At 44.6% G+C, this 15,312-nt stretch overlaps 1 protein-coding gene across 1 annotated transcript in view; it reads left to right on the top strand.

Moving 5' to 3' along the window:
* Nucleotides 1–371: 371 nt before the first annotated feature.
* The window catches only part of kaznb (kazrin, periplakin interacting protein b), a 176,921-nt gene continuing 161,980 nt past the window's right edge, over nt 372–15,312 (top strand). The window contains exon 1 of the mRNA XM_072452530.1: nt 372–525. Within this exon, the coding sequence (XP_072308631.1) occupies nt 400–525 (126 nt within the window). The 5' untranslated portion in view covers nt 372–399. The remainder of the gene's footprint in view (nt 526–15,312) is intronic.

Genomic DNA, 15,312 nt, shown 5'->3' with positions numbered 1-15,312 from the left:
GCTACAACTACTAATACTACTGCTACTAGTACTGCTACAACTACTAATACTACTACTGCTACTAGTACTGCTACAACTACTAATACTACTCCTACTAGTACTGCTACAACTACTAATACTACTGCTACTAATCCTGCTACAACTACTGATACTACTGTATTAGTAGTTGTATCTATAACAGTTATTACTCAAAATTAAATAATTATGCATACAGGAGTCCTTTAAGTAAGAATGTTCAAGTACTTTATTTCCTGTATGTTTTCCACGTGTAAACAAAGCGCTCTCGGGCACTGTCTGCAGCATCCTTAATATTTGCAGAATCGTTAATATTATTGCTGTTACTTATCTGGCGTGTCTCTGTTTGCAGCAGTGCAGTCGCTGAACAGCCTGAATGACCACATGGCCCAGTTGATGGTCCCTTCACCCTGCAATCTGCCCGAGGAGGACGAGCCCTACACCCCGGGACACAGGGACAACCTGAGACAGTCCATGACGCTGATGAGACACCTGCTCACGGACGCACAGGTGAGAGCGGGACACACGTATGCGGATCGAAAACCATGTCGCACTTTGCATCTCACACTCTAAAATCCCCAATGTTTTGTTATTGTGTTGTGACTTTAAAGTGAGACTAAACCTCTTGCAAAGCACTAAAGGGGCGAGTGACGGGGTCTGAAGGGCGGGGTCTGGACGTGTACGAAAAAACGCAGCGGTCATTGGTGGCAGCGCAAATCTTCCAGAAGGCTTGACTCCCGGGGGGCGAGGGGCCATTTCCCCTGTTGTTCTCCCCGTGTCTGCGAAACCACAAACTCGTACAATAGGCTCCTTCCTCTGGGGGGAGGATGTGAAAGTAAGACACAACATTTTCTAACTTTCCTGGTTAAATAAAGATTATTTTCAATTGATTTAAAACTGCAAAAAAGTTCTTTAAATGCCCCATAATATGATTTATTATAGTTTTTAATGATATTTAATCAACTTCAACCCTGGTATAAAAATGTAAATAATGCATATACATACAAGATGGTTACTTCATTTTTTTAATACAATATTTTTACTTTTATTTTTTAATATTTTCCTCCCACATCGATAAACATTTGAGTGTTAAACTAATGTAGGCCCAGTGAAATAATATCTCCCGCTGTAATCTGAATGTGTTCACCTTTTCTAATTATTTCGAGCCACTTTATTTGACATCAAACCACTCAAATCTTCTTGGCAATTATTATTTATTACTATACAGTTATTGCCCTTTCTGGATTTTATTACGTTCAATTGAGTCATCTTTTTCATCATTATAAAAATATATGATCTAGACTTTATATTAGGACTCGTGTTCTTGGATGATCTCCAGAAATCCACTCAGGTAAATGGTCAGTTTTAAAAAATCTTCTGCAAATCTTTAGTGCCAGTTTTAATCTCCACATATGGCACAGATTAATAGCAATTATATGTTTTATGTTTTAATTTTTTTGGTTAAATTATTGAATAAAAGTCAGCTTCAAACGTAGACAGATATGTTTTCTGTTTATTTCAAGTTAATAAAGTTGAATTTCACAGTGTCTTTGTGACCTTCGCATCTTTTGATTAATAACGAACCATGACACAGTGATGCATTGTGGTCCTGCAGAATTACCACTTTAACCTTGAGTGACTGATGTTGGTGATCTATTCAACATTTTTCCCCTGGAGCTATTTTCAAACGCTATTTAAAATAATTTCAAGTCAACAAAAGTTCTTTGTCATCTTTAAACCTATTTAGGTGGAATTTGTAACTAAAGCGTCAGGATTAGGGTGTTAATTAAGTCGATACTGAGCCTGAATCAATCTTATTAAACTGTTCAGTGTGAATTAAGTATTTTCATGCTTTGTTAAGGCTTATTTAGGTGTAGTTATTATAAAGTGGGAGGCATAAGACAAGCAGGTTGCAGACCCTCCTGTTTGGTCCTGGTTTGAGTCCTAATGTAGACTTGGTTTGTCCCAGTTTAGTCCCAGTTTAGTCCCACTGTTGATGTGGTGATTGTAGTGTGACCTCACTCCAAATGTTTGTCCCACTTCATCACACGCTTAACTCTTTACTGCAGGCCGGTTAGACTTTAGTCCATAGCTTGTTTTTTTTAGTTTTAGCTTGCAAACGTTTTGAGTATTTGTCTGAAACGTCCCATTGGGAGGTGATAAGAGGTGAAGGTTTTGGATGTTCAGTGCTCAGTGAAGCAGACGGCAGTCAGAGCTGTGGGTTTCTCAGCCTTTGACCTTGTTTGTCTATAAAGTTTCTCTCACAACTTTATACATTTAACATATTCTTCTGGTGTTGGTGTGTGAGTGTGGCCAAACCTGCACTGACTTTATTGTTTTCCCTGAAATTATATTACTTAGAGACTTATTTATTTTAGATTTTTGGAGAGTTATTATAATGTATTCAAACTACGTTAGGGAAAACAAGCGCAAGTTCCATTAGACAATAAAAAGGAGAAAAAAAGGAATGTTGTAAATAAGTTACAATGTATTTAGAGTATGTTTAAAGGACATACGTTAAAGTAACTGCAGTCAAAAAACTCAACACTAGTGTCATTATTGGTCTTATTTAGAGATGCACCGATCAATCGGCCGCCGATTTAAAAAGCCGGTTTTATGCTGAATCGGCCAGAATCGGTGACCGGCCGGTCCATGTCGTAATTGCCGGTTTTCAGCCGATCCAAACTGACCCGAATGCGCGCATGCGCGGTGCGTAGCAGCTCAATGCGCCCAGAGCTAAACAGCTAAAAACTACTCTTTCAGAGCGCGGCGGCCAAAGTGTCCACTTTACATTCAAGTCTATGTAAAGGCGCGTCAAACACCTCCTGCGTTTCCTGCGGCACGATTCCTGCTTTTTCGCCGTGGAGCGCGGCGCAGAGGGTGCGTTTTGCAGTTTTCCGCTCTAGACAAAAGCTTTGACAAGCATAAGCTTCAAAGCGTTAAAAATGTTTGTCGCAGAAAAGTTCAGATTTGTTCAACTTTGGTGGAACACAAGAAGGAGCGAGCCTGGAGGAGGATCTGAGGAGACTGGACTGTGGGGTAAGTTATTACAACTTTGAGACGATTATAATCTACGTGTTGATAGTTGATGCGGTCAAAATAATTTGCGCTGGTTTGTGTTTGACGACCTCTCCTTGAACCGACACCTTAACGTGGTGGAGGGGTTTGAGTGCCCGAATGATCCCGGGAGCTATGTTGTCGGGGGCTTCATGCCCCTGGTAGGGTCTCCCAAGGCAAACAGGTCCAAGGTGACGGGTCAGACAAAGATCGGTTCAGAAGCCCCCTATGATGACAACACGAACAAGGCAGTTTACGTCGCCTGGATCGGCGTCACCGGGGCCCCATCCTGGAGCCAGGCCTGGGATGGGTGCTCCATGGCGAGCGCCTGGTGGCCGGGTCTTACCCCACGGGGCCCGGCCGGGCACAGCCCGAAAGAGCGACGTGGGGCCGCCCTCCCGTGGGCCCACCACCCGCAGGAGGATCCATAAGGGGCCGGTGCAGAGAGATCTGGGCGGCAGTCGACGGCAGGGGCCTCGGCGACCAGATCTCCAGACACAGAGACTAACTCTGGGGACATGGAATGTCACCTCGCTGGGGGGGAAAGAGCCTGAGCTTGTGCGGGAGGTTGAGCGATACCGACTAGATATAGTCGGCCTCACCTCCACGCACAGTTTGGGCTCTGGAACCCATCTCCTCGAGAGGGGCTGGACGCTCCACTTCTCTGGTGTTGCCCGCGGGGAGAGGCGGCGGGCTGGTGTGGGCTTGCTGATAGCCCCTCAGCTCAGCCGCCTCGTGTTGGAGTTTACCCCGGTGAACGAGAGGGTCGCGTCCCTCCGCCTTCGGGTGGGGGACAGGTCTCTCACTGTTGTGGCGGCCTACGGGCCGAACAGCAGTGCAGAGTACCCGGCCTTCTTGGAGTCCTTGGGAGGGGTACTGGACAGTGCACCGACCGGGGACTCACCCACGTGGGCAATGACAGTGACACCTGGAGAGGGGTGATCGGGAAGAACGGCTTCCCCGATCTGAATCCGAGCGGTGTTCAGTTATTGGACTTCTGTGCTAGCCACGGATTGTCCATAACGAACACCATGTTCAAGCACAAGGGTGTTCATCAGTGTACATGGCACCAGGACACCCTAGGCCGGAGGTCAATGATCGACTTTGTTGTCGTGTCATCAGACCTCCGGCCGCGTGTCTTGGACACTCGGGTGAAGAGAGGGGCAGAGTTGTCAACCGATCACCACCTGGTGGTGAGTTGGATCCGCTGGCGGAGGAGGAAGCCGGACAGACTTGGCAGACCCAAGCGCATTGTGAGGGTCTGTTGGGAACGTCTAGTGGAGCCCTCTGTCAGTAGGGTATTCAACTCGCACCTCCGGGAGAGCTTCTCCCATGTCCCGGGGGAGGCTGGGGACATTGAGTCCGAGTGGACCATGTTCTCCGCCTCCATTGTTGATGCGGCTGCTCGGAGCTGTGGTTGCAAGGTCTCCGGTGCCTGTCGTGGCGGCAACCTCCAAACCCGGTGGTGGACACCGGAAGTAAGGGATGCCGTCAGACTGAAGAAGGAGGCCTATCAGGCCACTCTGGCTTGTAGGTCTCCGGAGGTCATCGAGGGGTATCGGCAGGGCAAGCGAGCCGCGGCTCGTGCTGTCGCAGAGGCAAAAACCCGGGCCTGGGAGGAGTTCGGGGAGGCCATGGAGGAGGACTATCGGTCGGCACCAAAGAAATTCTGGCAAACCGTCCGGCGCCACAGGAGGGGGAAGCAGTGTCTCACCAACACCGTTTACGATGCGGGTGGAGGCCTGCTGACCTCGACTGGGGATGTCGTCGGACGGTGGAAGGAATACTTTGAGGATCTCCTTAATCCCTCAGTCACGTCTTCCGAAGAGGAAGTAGAGACCGGGGACTCGGAGGCTGGCTCATCCATCACCCAAGCTGAAGTCACTGAGGTTGTTCGCAAACTCCTCGGTGGCAGGGCTCCGGGGGTGGATGAGATCCGCCCTGAGTACCTAAAGTATCTGGATGTTGTAGGACTGTCTTGGTTGACACGTCTCTGCAACATCGCGTGGCGTTCGGGGACCGTGCCTCTGGACTGGCAGACCGGGGTGGTGGTCCCTCTGTTCAAGAAGGGGGACCGGAGGGTGTGTTCCAACTACAGAGGGCTCACACTCCTCAGCCTCCCGGGTAAGGTCTATTCCAAGGTACTGGAGAGGAGAATCCGACCGATAGTCGAACCTCGGATTCAGGAGGAGCAGAGTGGTTTTCGTCCCGGTCGTGGAACACTGGACCAGCTCTATACCCTCCATCGGGTGCTCGAGGGTTCATGGGAGTTTGCCCAACCAGTCCACATGTGCTTTGTGGATCTGGAGAAGGCTTTTGACCGTGTCCCTCGGGGTGTCCTTTGGGGGGTGCTTCGGGAGTACGGGGTCCGGGGCCCTTTGCTCAGGGCTGTCCGGTCCCTGTATGACCGGAGCAGGAGCTGTGTTCGCATTGCCGGCAGTAAGTCAGACCTGTTCCCAGTGCATGTTGGACTCCGCCAGGGCTGCCCTTTGTCACCGGTTCTGTTCATAATTTTTATGGACAGAATTTCTAGGCGCAGTCGGGGGTCGGAGGGTGTCCGGTTTGGGGACCACAGGATCTCATCTCTGCTGTTTGCAGACGATGTTGTCCTGATGGCTCCATCAAACCCGGACCTGCAACATGCACTGGGACGGTTTGCAGCCGAGTGTGAAGCGGCTGGGATGAGAACCAGCACCTCCAAATCCGAGGCCATGGTTCTCGACCGGAAAAAGGTGGCTTGCCCTCTCCAGGTGGGTGGGGTGTCCTTGCCCCAAGTGGAGGAGTTCAAGTATCTCGGGGTCTTGTTCACGAGTGAGGGAAGGATGGAGCGTGAGATCGACAGGCGGATCGGTGCAGCGGCTGCAGTGATGCAGTCGCTGCATCGGACCGTTGTGGTGAAGAGGGAGCTGAGCCGAAAGGCAAAGCTCTCTATTTACCGGTCGGTCTACGTTCCTACCCTCACCTATGGTCATGAGCTTTGGGTAGTGACCGAAAGAACAAGATCGCAGATACAAGCGGTCGAAATGAGTTTCCTCCGCCGTGTGGCTGGGCGCTCCCTTAGAGATAAGGTGAGGAGCTCGGCCACATGGGGGGAGCTCGGAGTAGAGCCACTGCTCCTCCACGTCGAGAGGAGCCAGCTGAGGTGGCTCGGGCATCTGTTCCGGATGCCTCCTGGGCGCCTCCCTCGGGAGGTGTTTCAGGCATGTCCTACCGGGAAGAGGCCCCGGGGAAGACCCAGGACACGCTGGAGAGACTATGTCTCTCGGCTGGCCTGGGAACGCCTCGGGATCCCCCCGGAGGAGTTAGAGGAAGTGTCTGGGGAGAAGGAAGTCTGGGAGTCTCTGCTCAGACTGCTGCCCCCGCGACCCGGCCCCGGATAAAGCGGCAGAAGATGGATGGATGGATGGATGGATGTGTTTGACGAGTTCATGTGTTATTCAGAGTTATCTGCAGAAGAGTCAGGACACATGAAGGAGCCTGAAGAAGCAGCAGGGCTGTCAGAAGAGTTAATTGTTGTTGTTGTTGTTCTGCTCAACTAGCAGAGAGCTAAGCTACGAGCTAATGCTAACAAGAGATCTCATCCACCTGAAATGAGACTTTAAAAACACTTTGATGCATTTGAGACATACATGACGTAGATACAAAACTTAAATTACTGACTCGAACAGCGAAATGAGTGACTACAATCTAATGTCAGGACTATTTAATTGTCCCACAGCCTCAAATAAATGTTTACACAATCTACTGTGCTCTAGAATCTACTGTGCTCTAGAATCTACTGTGCTCTAGAATCTATAGTGCGCTAGAATCTATAGTGCTCTAGAATCTATAGTGCACAGCTGATTGTGCTTCTAGTGAGTGTGTGAAGTTATCAAAGAGCTGATGAAACTGGAAAATGATATTGGCAACATGTGCCTCATTTAATATACTGTATTATAATCGTAAAAGTTTGAATAATATTGCAGTAAATGTACTGGGCTAAAATATAACTGCTGTATAATGTTCTTTAAGATCTGGATTTGCCTTCAGCCCTCCCTGTTGCCCCTGCTGCTCCTGCTCCTTCAGGGGATGCTGGCCCTTCTGCTGCACCCACAGGTGTGTAAAAGCATTTGGTCGGATTACAATTTGTTTTTTAGCCTGTGCCATCTAAATTGCAATGTGTGTTTTTTTTGTAGAACCACAAGGAAGAGGTGCTGGAGCCAGAGTCCTCCAGCTTTGAGAGGGAGGACCTGGCAGCGCTCTGGGACTGACCCTCCTCATGTTCCATCTGCTTCCTCTCCTGCAGAGGGTTCCAGCTCATTCAAAAGAATGTGTAAAATTACAAATGTATAAATTACTATATGAAAATAGTTCATTTGATTTCAATCTGGAACCACTGGAACATGAAGATGAGATGAATGAGCTGCATCTTCTGCATGAGAAATGGACTCCTTTATCCTCTGTGTGTCCCCCACTCTTCTCCAGGCCATATTAGTTAGTATATAGTTCTGTATTTATATATTATTTTTATATATAGTTATTTATTTTTCTATTTCTCCACAAAATAAATTACATTTTATATTCTAAAACGTGTGTCCTGTATACATGCAACTTTTTTCATATATATATATATATATATATATATATATATATATATATATATAATACTGGGTAGTTTGTGGTAAAATCAGTGGCTAGATAGAAAATCGGTATCGGAAAAATCAGTTTTGACAGGTCAGACCTCCTTAAAAACAGGAAATCGGTATCGGCCAAGAATTTTGGAATCGGTGCATCTCTAGTCTTATTGGGTTTAATAGAATTGATTGACAAAAATAATCACGATGAACATGGCACAATGTAGAAGAGTAGTGAAACGGTTCTAGTTTGCTGGTGTGGAAATATAGTAGCCTCAATGGACTGGTTTGGCAGTGAGTAGTAATAACAAACATTAATACTATAGACTATATACTATTTGTGGTTTAAATTATGTGTGGACTCGATTGTATTGTCATCAGTGATTAGAGAAAAGATCATTCCTTATTTATTTATTATATACTCGACCTAGCCAAGTTCTCTGCAGCGCACATAGTATAAAGACATTATTAGATAGAAAGACTAGAAAAAAAGAAACATGTTTATGGTATTCTCGCTCTTTTTTCAATTTTTTTTAAATTTCTATTGGTTTAGTTTAGTTTTGTTTTGAGTGAAAACACATCAGAGCAACGGACACACACGTTTCAGCTCAGTTTAAACAGTGTTCCAAGCTATGGGAGCAGCTTAACTAAAAACTTGCTTCTTCAAATCAGTCTGCACTCGAGATAATACAAATGAGAAATGTCACGTGAACGCCGGGTATCTCAGCAAAAGGAGTGAACACAGCCATAAATAGTCTCATAAACCAAGTAAATCCAATAAGTGAATCCCCGAACAGTCACAGTGACACAAATCTGCATAAGTGACGCACAATATTTAAAAACTAAAAGCCATTTTGCTGTTGTATTGACATAAAGAAGAACATCCACATTGTCCAGCAGAGATAAAACGGTGGCATAATTAGAAGTTGTAAACTTGTAAAGCAGGATTTCTTTCGATAATAAAAACCTGAATAAAAATAATCATGAAGCGACGTGAGAGCCAGTAATTGTTACCATTAGCGACAGTAAACATTTGCACATTTGTTGAGGCTCTTGGTAAATAGTCTGAAGGATAAAAGTTAATTGAAAGACGTCATGCGGGAAATTGAAAGGATCTCATAAAACAACAGTTTGAAGGTGCAAAATGTAACTTTTGTGATGAAGGGTTTGCCACCTGCTCGTCTCCATGGTGATGTTATTACGTTGCCTGGAATGATCCACAGTATGGCATTAAACTTATCTTGAAGCGAGCCCCATCACAGTACCTTGGTTTTTCAAGGTATTTTTAAGCAATTAAAACACCTGTAATTGATGATAAAAGAAGATGTCAATAGTTGGAGAGAGAAAATACATTATGAATAGACAAATTATGCATTGGATTTATATGTTAAACTTCCTAGGTTATTCAATATTTGATTGTTTTGTTTTGAAATGATGGCATGCTTTTTCTGAAAAGATAAAATTATGCGATCATCTTGATTCCGTTTTAGCCTCAGAACCAATTTAATCCAGTGACAATTCATTTTAAACAGCATTAAAAATGAATCCAAAAACATTTCTTGATCATAAATGAACATGTTTGAACAACCTGCTTTAAATGTCTTAAGAGCATCCTTGACACTTGACATCTGATAGATTTGTCAGTCAAACATGAACTCCGCGGCTCCACAAAGCAGAGAAATACCGCTGCATTTGAGAGCGTTTTAATAGTTTCTTTTGAACGCTGCCCCCGGATTGATAGTTTGCTTGGTTTGTCATTTTCACAGATGAATTATGTATGACCTGATTTGTGGCGGCTGTGACTAATCAAATGTATTTCAGTTTGTGTGGAGGCTGTGGATGGAGCGAGAGAGGCTGTGGTCCAGGAGATAGATAGCGCCAACTGTAGAGTGACTGATGCAGTGGCTGGGAAAATATGCACAAATACATACCAGAATATCGATCGTAGAGTGAAATTAAAAGGAACTTTGCAGAATGAGTCTCTATATACTGTAACTAACTTGACATTATATCTATCCCATCTTACTAAGCAAGTATTCTTTTCATTCATGCATCATTAATGTATACATTTTGGGTGAATCTATTTAGAACCAGTACATTTTAGTGTTAGGCTTACAGTGTGCCATTATTTAAGACTTTACAGTATAGAACTTTAAGGTTAAGGTACACTTTTTTATTATCCCCATAAGCATATTTTCGCCCGTCCTTCATTGCTGCTGGGGCGACCGCTCAGAAAACATGACCACATAATAAGTGTCGTGTTCAAACTGTTACTGTTAGCATATGAAATTAGCATACATGCTAACAACGTCATTTAAACATTCTTAAATCGAAGAAAGTCACAAGCCACAACTCCTGCAGTAATAAGTGAACATTAGAAAATAGAGGTTAGATATTGATTAAATGTAATGAACATATAAACAAACATAATGTGTCTGCGCTGTCTAATGTCCAAATGAATTCAAACTAAATATTTGCTGCCTCATTAAAATGAACAGGATAGAATGTTTGTATCAGTGCCAGACTGTGGGCGCAGCTGTTCTAAACACATCACGCCAGAGAATCAATAGCAATTTTGTAAACCAGATGCCCTTTTACTCCTGTACTATAACTCAAGGACAAATCCAACACCAACAATCAATTGGTTGCTAATGCTTATTCTTCTAAGACAAAAACCATGTAAACTCTCTGGAGAGACTTAATGCATTTATAGACCACAGACCACTGGAGAAAAAATGGGACTAAACTTAAATTACTATAAACCTAGACTAGATCCAGTCTAAACCAGGACTACAGATTCAGATTAAACCAGGATTAGAAAAGGAGAAAAACAAGTCTACACCAGGACTAAACTGGGCTCACACCCGTATACGACCTGACGCACCCTCAGCAGCACAGAAAGAAGTACTTTTGCAACAGTTTGAAGCAGGAGACTGGAATACAAAGCACCGCTCTGGGAAAAATGTAGGCGGAAATCGATCCACAATTTCAGTTTCTTTTGTTGGTCCATTTTGCGTGTGGCTGTGACGCGCCGCCTGCAGGAGATATAGGTTATCATTTATCTCAGCCTTTGTTCCATGCGTGTCTCTTTTGTTTGAACACAAAAGAGCTGCTATTACCTGCTGCCGTGTACCAGAGCTTTCATCTCATGCTCAATTAGAGATTTCCTTCCAATGCCACGGTATGGAAAGTTATCTATTCAACTTTTACATCTTTTAGGAGCCGTGAGGCTGGACTTCAAAGGCTGTAATGCAGTTTGAATCTATAGAAGTAGCATGGGGTCCATTAGAAGGACATTTGATGTACAGAGCAAAAAGAGTGAATTCTCATTTGTATTTGGACATAGGGTGTTTTTCCTGGAGTCTTTTATTGTTTTCTTTACATGTTAAATTTGACCACATCACTTCCAAATGTTCCCATTCATTATTTTGTTGGTACAGAGCAAATACCAAGTAAGTTGCATAATTTTTCTTTTTGACCTGTCAGAGTAGTTAATTATTTGTTTTTTTGTCCGTGGCATGAGACCAAAAGTAAGAGAGAATCCGCCAACATTGTACAATAAAATAATTCAATAAACTGTTAAATCTCTGAGCTGAGAATTATACTTTAAATAATAACACTTAATACTATTCCTATTTATAATTCCATTATGTATTAGGCTTTTCTTGTTCATATGAAAACATTACCACACATGTTTTGTTTAGATTGTATAAACATTTCTTAAATCTAGGACAATAAAGCACCAAAAACATAGTGTGTCACAAATCCTGCAGTAATAAGTGAACTTTAGAAACTAGAGGCTGAAGTTAGACATTGATGGTTATTACTTCTTGGCAAATAATGAATATATAAAGAACAACTATGTGTCTGCACTGTCTACATGCGCCATTTTTAATTTGCTGCAAAATTAAAATGTAAATTGTAAATAAATTGTAATAGTACCAGACTGTGTACTACTGTAGTTCTGTGTACTACTGTAGTTCTGTGTACTACTGTAGTTCTGTGTACTACTGTTGTAGTAAATTGTGATGCACAACATCATTTATGCAACAAATATTACACGTTTTCTCTCATATTTCTTATTGATCATGTCATACATAGACAATGTATTGTTAATAATTTGTGTTTCAGCTTATGCTTTTATGGAATGAAGTGTCTTGCTGAGGGACACAATAATATTTGCATAAACAGTCTTTTGGTTAATGGGCTAACGCTTTATTTATGCCATATCAGTGGTTCCCCATCTTTTTTCATTGAAGCCACCGCTTGCCCTGACTCCCCTGTCTAAAAACTGCATCCCCCACAAATAATTACACAATACACATTATTACTATCAAGCCTTTATTTCAGACAAATAAACAGAAATTGTTTTGTTTATGTTATATTCCATATTCCAGCCATTTGTTTGGGATTTTAGATTAAAAAAGTTTGCCGTCTTTTTTCCACAAAACCTATTTTACTGTTGAAACCACAGTAAATACTGGATATATTTCTACTTTCTAGTTTATGTTAGAAAAAAAAAATCCTTCATCTCAATCTCTTCGGACGACTTGATTGGATTAAACTAAACACTCTCCAAACAGAACTATATGGCAGACTTTAGATGAATCCATGGTTGCCAGATTGTGTGACTTATCCTCCTCCCAAATCCATCTGTCCAAGCGTTCGTGCTGTCCAGGATGTTTGACAATTTAGCACAGTTTTTTGTGTGTGTTTTTTTTAAAGGTGGGATGAGCGTTGCTGTGGAAACGCTGTCACACACCGGGCGCGGATCACTGAGTACATCTCTGAGCAGATCAAAGGGGCTTCACCTCAATTTCAAGATGGGTTTGGGAGATACGAGGCAGGGCACGTCTGTCAATCACCTCCGGAGGGAAGTGCACACTGTTGGTGCTCATGGTCCTTTTGTGCAGCTGTTCGTTTGGGGATGAGATGGAATTAGTCAGGTTTTGAAGGCAAAAGGGAGCTCCATGATCTCCTTTTACCTTTTATCTTAAACGGTCAAATGTTCTTTAAGAGAATTGGCTTTGCCTTTTGCTCATAGAACTGATTTTATTTGTTATAGGTTGGGGTATAAGTATTTTAGATGTTGATAATAAGTGTGTGAACCTTTTTTAGACACTTAAAGGTGCACTATGCTTTTTCTGGTTGGCGGTCCGCTATCTGCTTGTCACCTGGAGATGTTCATGCTTTTATTTTACCTTTATTTAACCAGGAAGTGTCATTAAGATTCAGAATTTATTTCACTAGAAAGACCTGTCCAACACAATTAACACAGTCCCAAAAATCTCAAAATGATCCATTCTTAAAACTATTGCATTTTCGTGTGATTCCAAATTCGTTTTGGAGTGGACTTCATAGACATTTCAAAAGGTGTTCATCTGGACAATGTTTCAAAAATCAAGACGTTTCAACTTCCCTCTGAAAGCCATTTTCAATCTGAAGGGACTGGCGTGAGAGTCCCTCCAGATTGAAACTTACTTGAGGATTAAAGTCAAACATCTTGATTTTGTCCAGATAACTACTGCTGAAGCTTTTTGTGTGTAAATAATAATGTGTTCTCAAGGGGAAGTATGGTGCAATTAAAAAAGTACAATTAAATATAAGTCATATTTTGTCTCTTTTCACCTATAAGTTCCTCCTGTCCAGTCCAGCGTTTTAAACCCCCTCTTTCCTTGTGTCTTTTTAACTTGTCAGGCTCGTCTCTATCAAAGGGTGAATTTGATATTTAAATAGCGAGTGAGGAATCAAAGATCGTATCCTTGTTATCAAAGTCACTGCGTTCCCCATCGTCCTGTTTTAAATGCGGAGCCTTTGCTGATCGCAGTGCAGAAAATATAAATGATCCTCCTCTATGTGAGCTAGAGGACAAGTGCAAGAGGACAAGTGCGAGAGGACAGGAGCGAGAGGACAAGAGTGAGAGGACAGGAGCGAGAGGACAAGAGAACAAAAGAACAAGAGCGAGAGGACAAGAGCCAGAGGAGAATAGCGAGAGGACAAGAGCGAGAGGACAAGCGCGAGAGGACAGGAGCGAGAAGACAAGTGCGAGAGGACACGAGCTAGAGGACATGTGCGAGAGGACAGGAGTGAGAGGACAGGAGCGAGAGGACAAGAGTGAGAGGACAGGAGCGAGAGGACAAGAGTGAGAGGACAGGAGCGAGAGGACAAGAGAACAAGAGCGAGAGGACAAGAGCCAGAGGACAAGAGCCAGAAGAGAAGAGCGAGAGGACAAGAGCCAGAGGAGAAGAGCGAGAGGACAAGAGCCAGAGGACAGGAGCGAGAAGACAAGTGCGAGAGGACAAGAGCGAGAGGACAGGAGCGAGGAGACAAGCGCGAGAGGACAGGAGTGAGAAGTTGAGCGCGAGAGGACAGGAGTAAGAGGACAAGAGCTAGAGGACAAGAGCGAGAGGAGAAGAGCGAGAGGACAAGAGCGAGAGGTCAGGAGCGAGAGGACAAGAGCGAGAGGACAGGAGCGAGGAGACAAGCGCAAGAGGACAGGAGTGAGAAGATGAGCGCGAGAGGACAGGAGTAAGAGGACAAGAGCTAGAGGACAAGAGCGAGAGGAGAAGAGCGAGAGGACAGGAGCGAGAGGACAGGAGCGAGAGGACAAGAGCGAGAGGACAAGAGTGAGAGAACAGGAGCGAGAGGCCAAGAGTGAGAGGACAGGAGCGAGAGGACAAGAGAACAAGAGCGAGAGGACAAGAGCCAGAGGAGAAGAGCGAGAGGACAAGAGCGAGAGGAGAAGAGCGAGAGGACAAGAGCGAGAGGACAGGAGCGAGAGGACAAGAACGAGAGGACAAGAGCGAGAGGACAAGAACGAGAGGACAAGAGCGAGAGGACAAGTGCGAGAGGACAGGAGTGAGAAGATGAGCGCGAGAGGACAGGAGTAAGAGGACAAGAGCTAGAGGACAGGAGCTACAGGACAAGAGTGAGAGGACAAGAGCGAGAGGACAGGAGCGAGAGGACAAGAGAACGAGAGCGAGAGGACAGGAGCTACAGGACAAGAGTGAGAGGACAGGAGCGAGAGGACAAGAGCGAGAGGACAAGAGTGAGAGAACAGGAGCGAGAGGACAAGAGTGAGAGGACAGGAGCGAGAGGACAAGAGAACAAGAGCGAGAGGACAAGAGCCAGAGGAGAAGAGCGAGAGGACAAGAGCGAGAGGAGAAGAGCGAGAGGACAAGAGCGAGAGGACAGGAGCGAGAGGACAAGAACGAGAGGACAAGAGCGAGAGGACAAGTGCGAGAGGACAGGAGTGAGAAGATGAGCGCGAGAGGACAGAAGTAAGACGACAAGAGCTAGAGGACAGGAGCTACAGGACAAGAGTGAGAGGACAAGAGCGAGAGGACAGGAGCGAGAGGACAAGAGAACGAGAGCGAGAGGACAGGAGCTACAGGACAAGAGTGAGAGGACAAGAGCGAGAGGACATGGGAGAGAGGACAGGGATGAGAGGACAAGATCAAGAGGACATGGGAGAGAGGACAGTAATGAGAGGACAAGAGCAAGAGGACATGGGAGAGAGGACAGGAATGAGAGGACAAGAGCTAGAGGACATGGGAGAGAGGACAAGAGCAAGAGGACAGGAATGAGAGGACAAGAGCAAGAGGACATGGGAGAGAGGACAGGAGCG

The sequence above is a fragment of the Eucyclogobius newberryi genome, unplaced genomic scaffold (assembly GCF_026437365.1).
Source record: "Eucyclogobius newberryi isolate DKJ021-1_F unplaced genomic scaffold, fEucNew1.0.hap1 SCAF_19, whole genome shotgun sequence".
Classification (NCBI taxonomy): domain Eukaryota; kingdom Metazoa; phylum Chordata; class Actinopteri; order Gobiiformes; family Gobiidae; genus Eucyclogobius; species Eucyclogobius newberryi.
The sequence above is the reverse complement of the archived record's forward strand: the minus strand, read 5'-3'. Positions and strand labels throughout refer to the sequence as shown.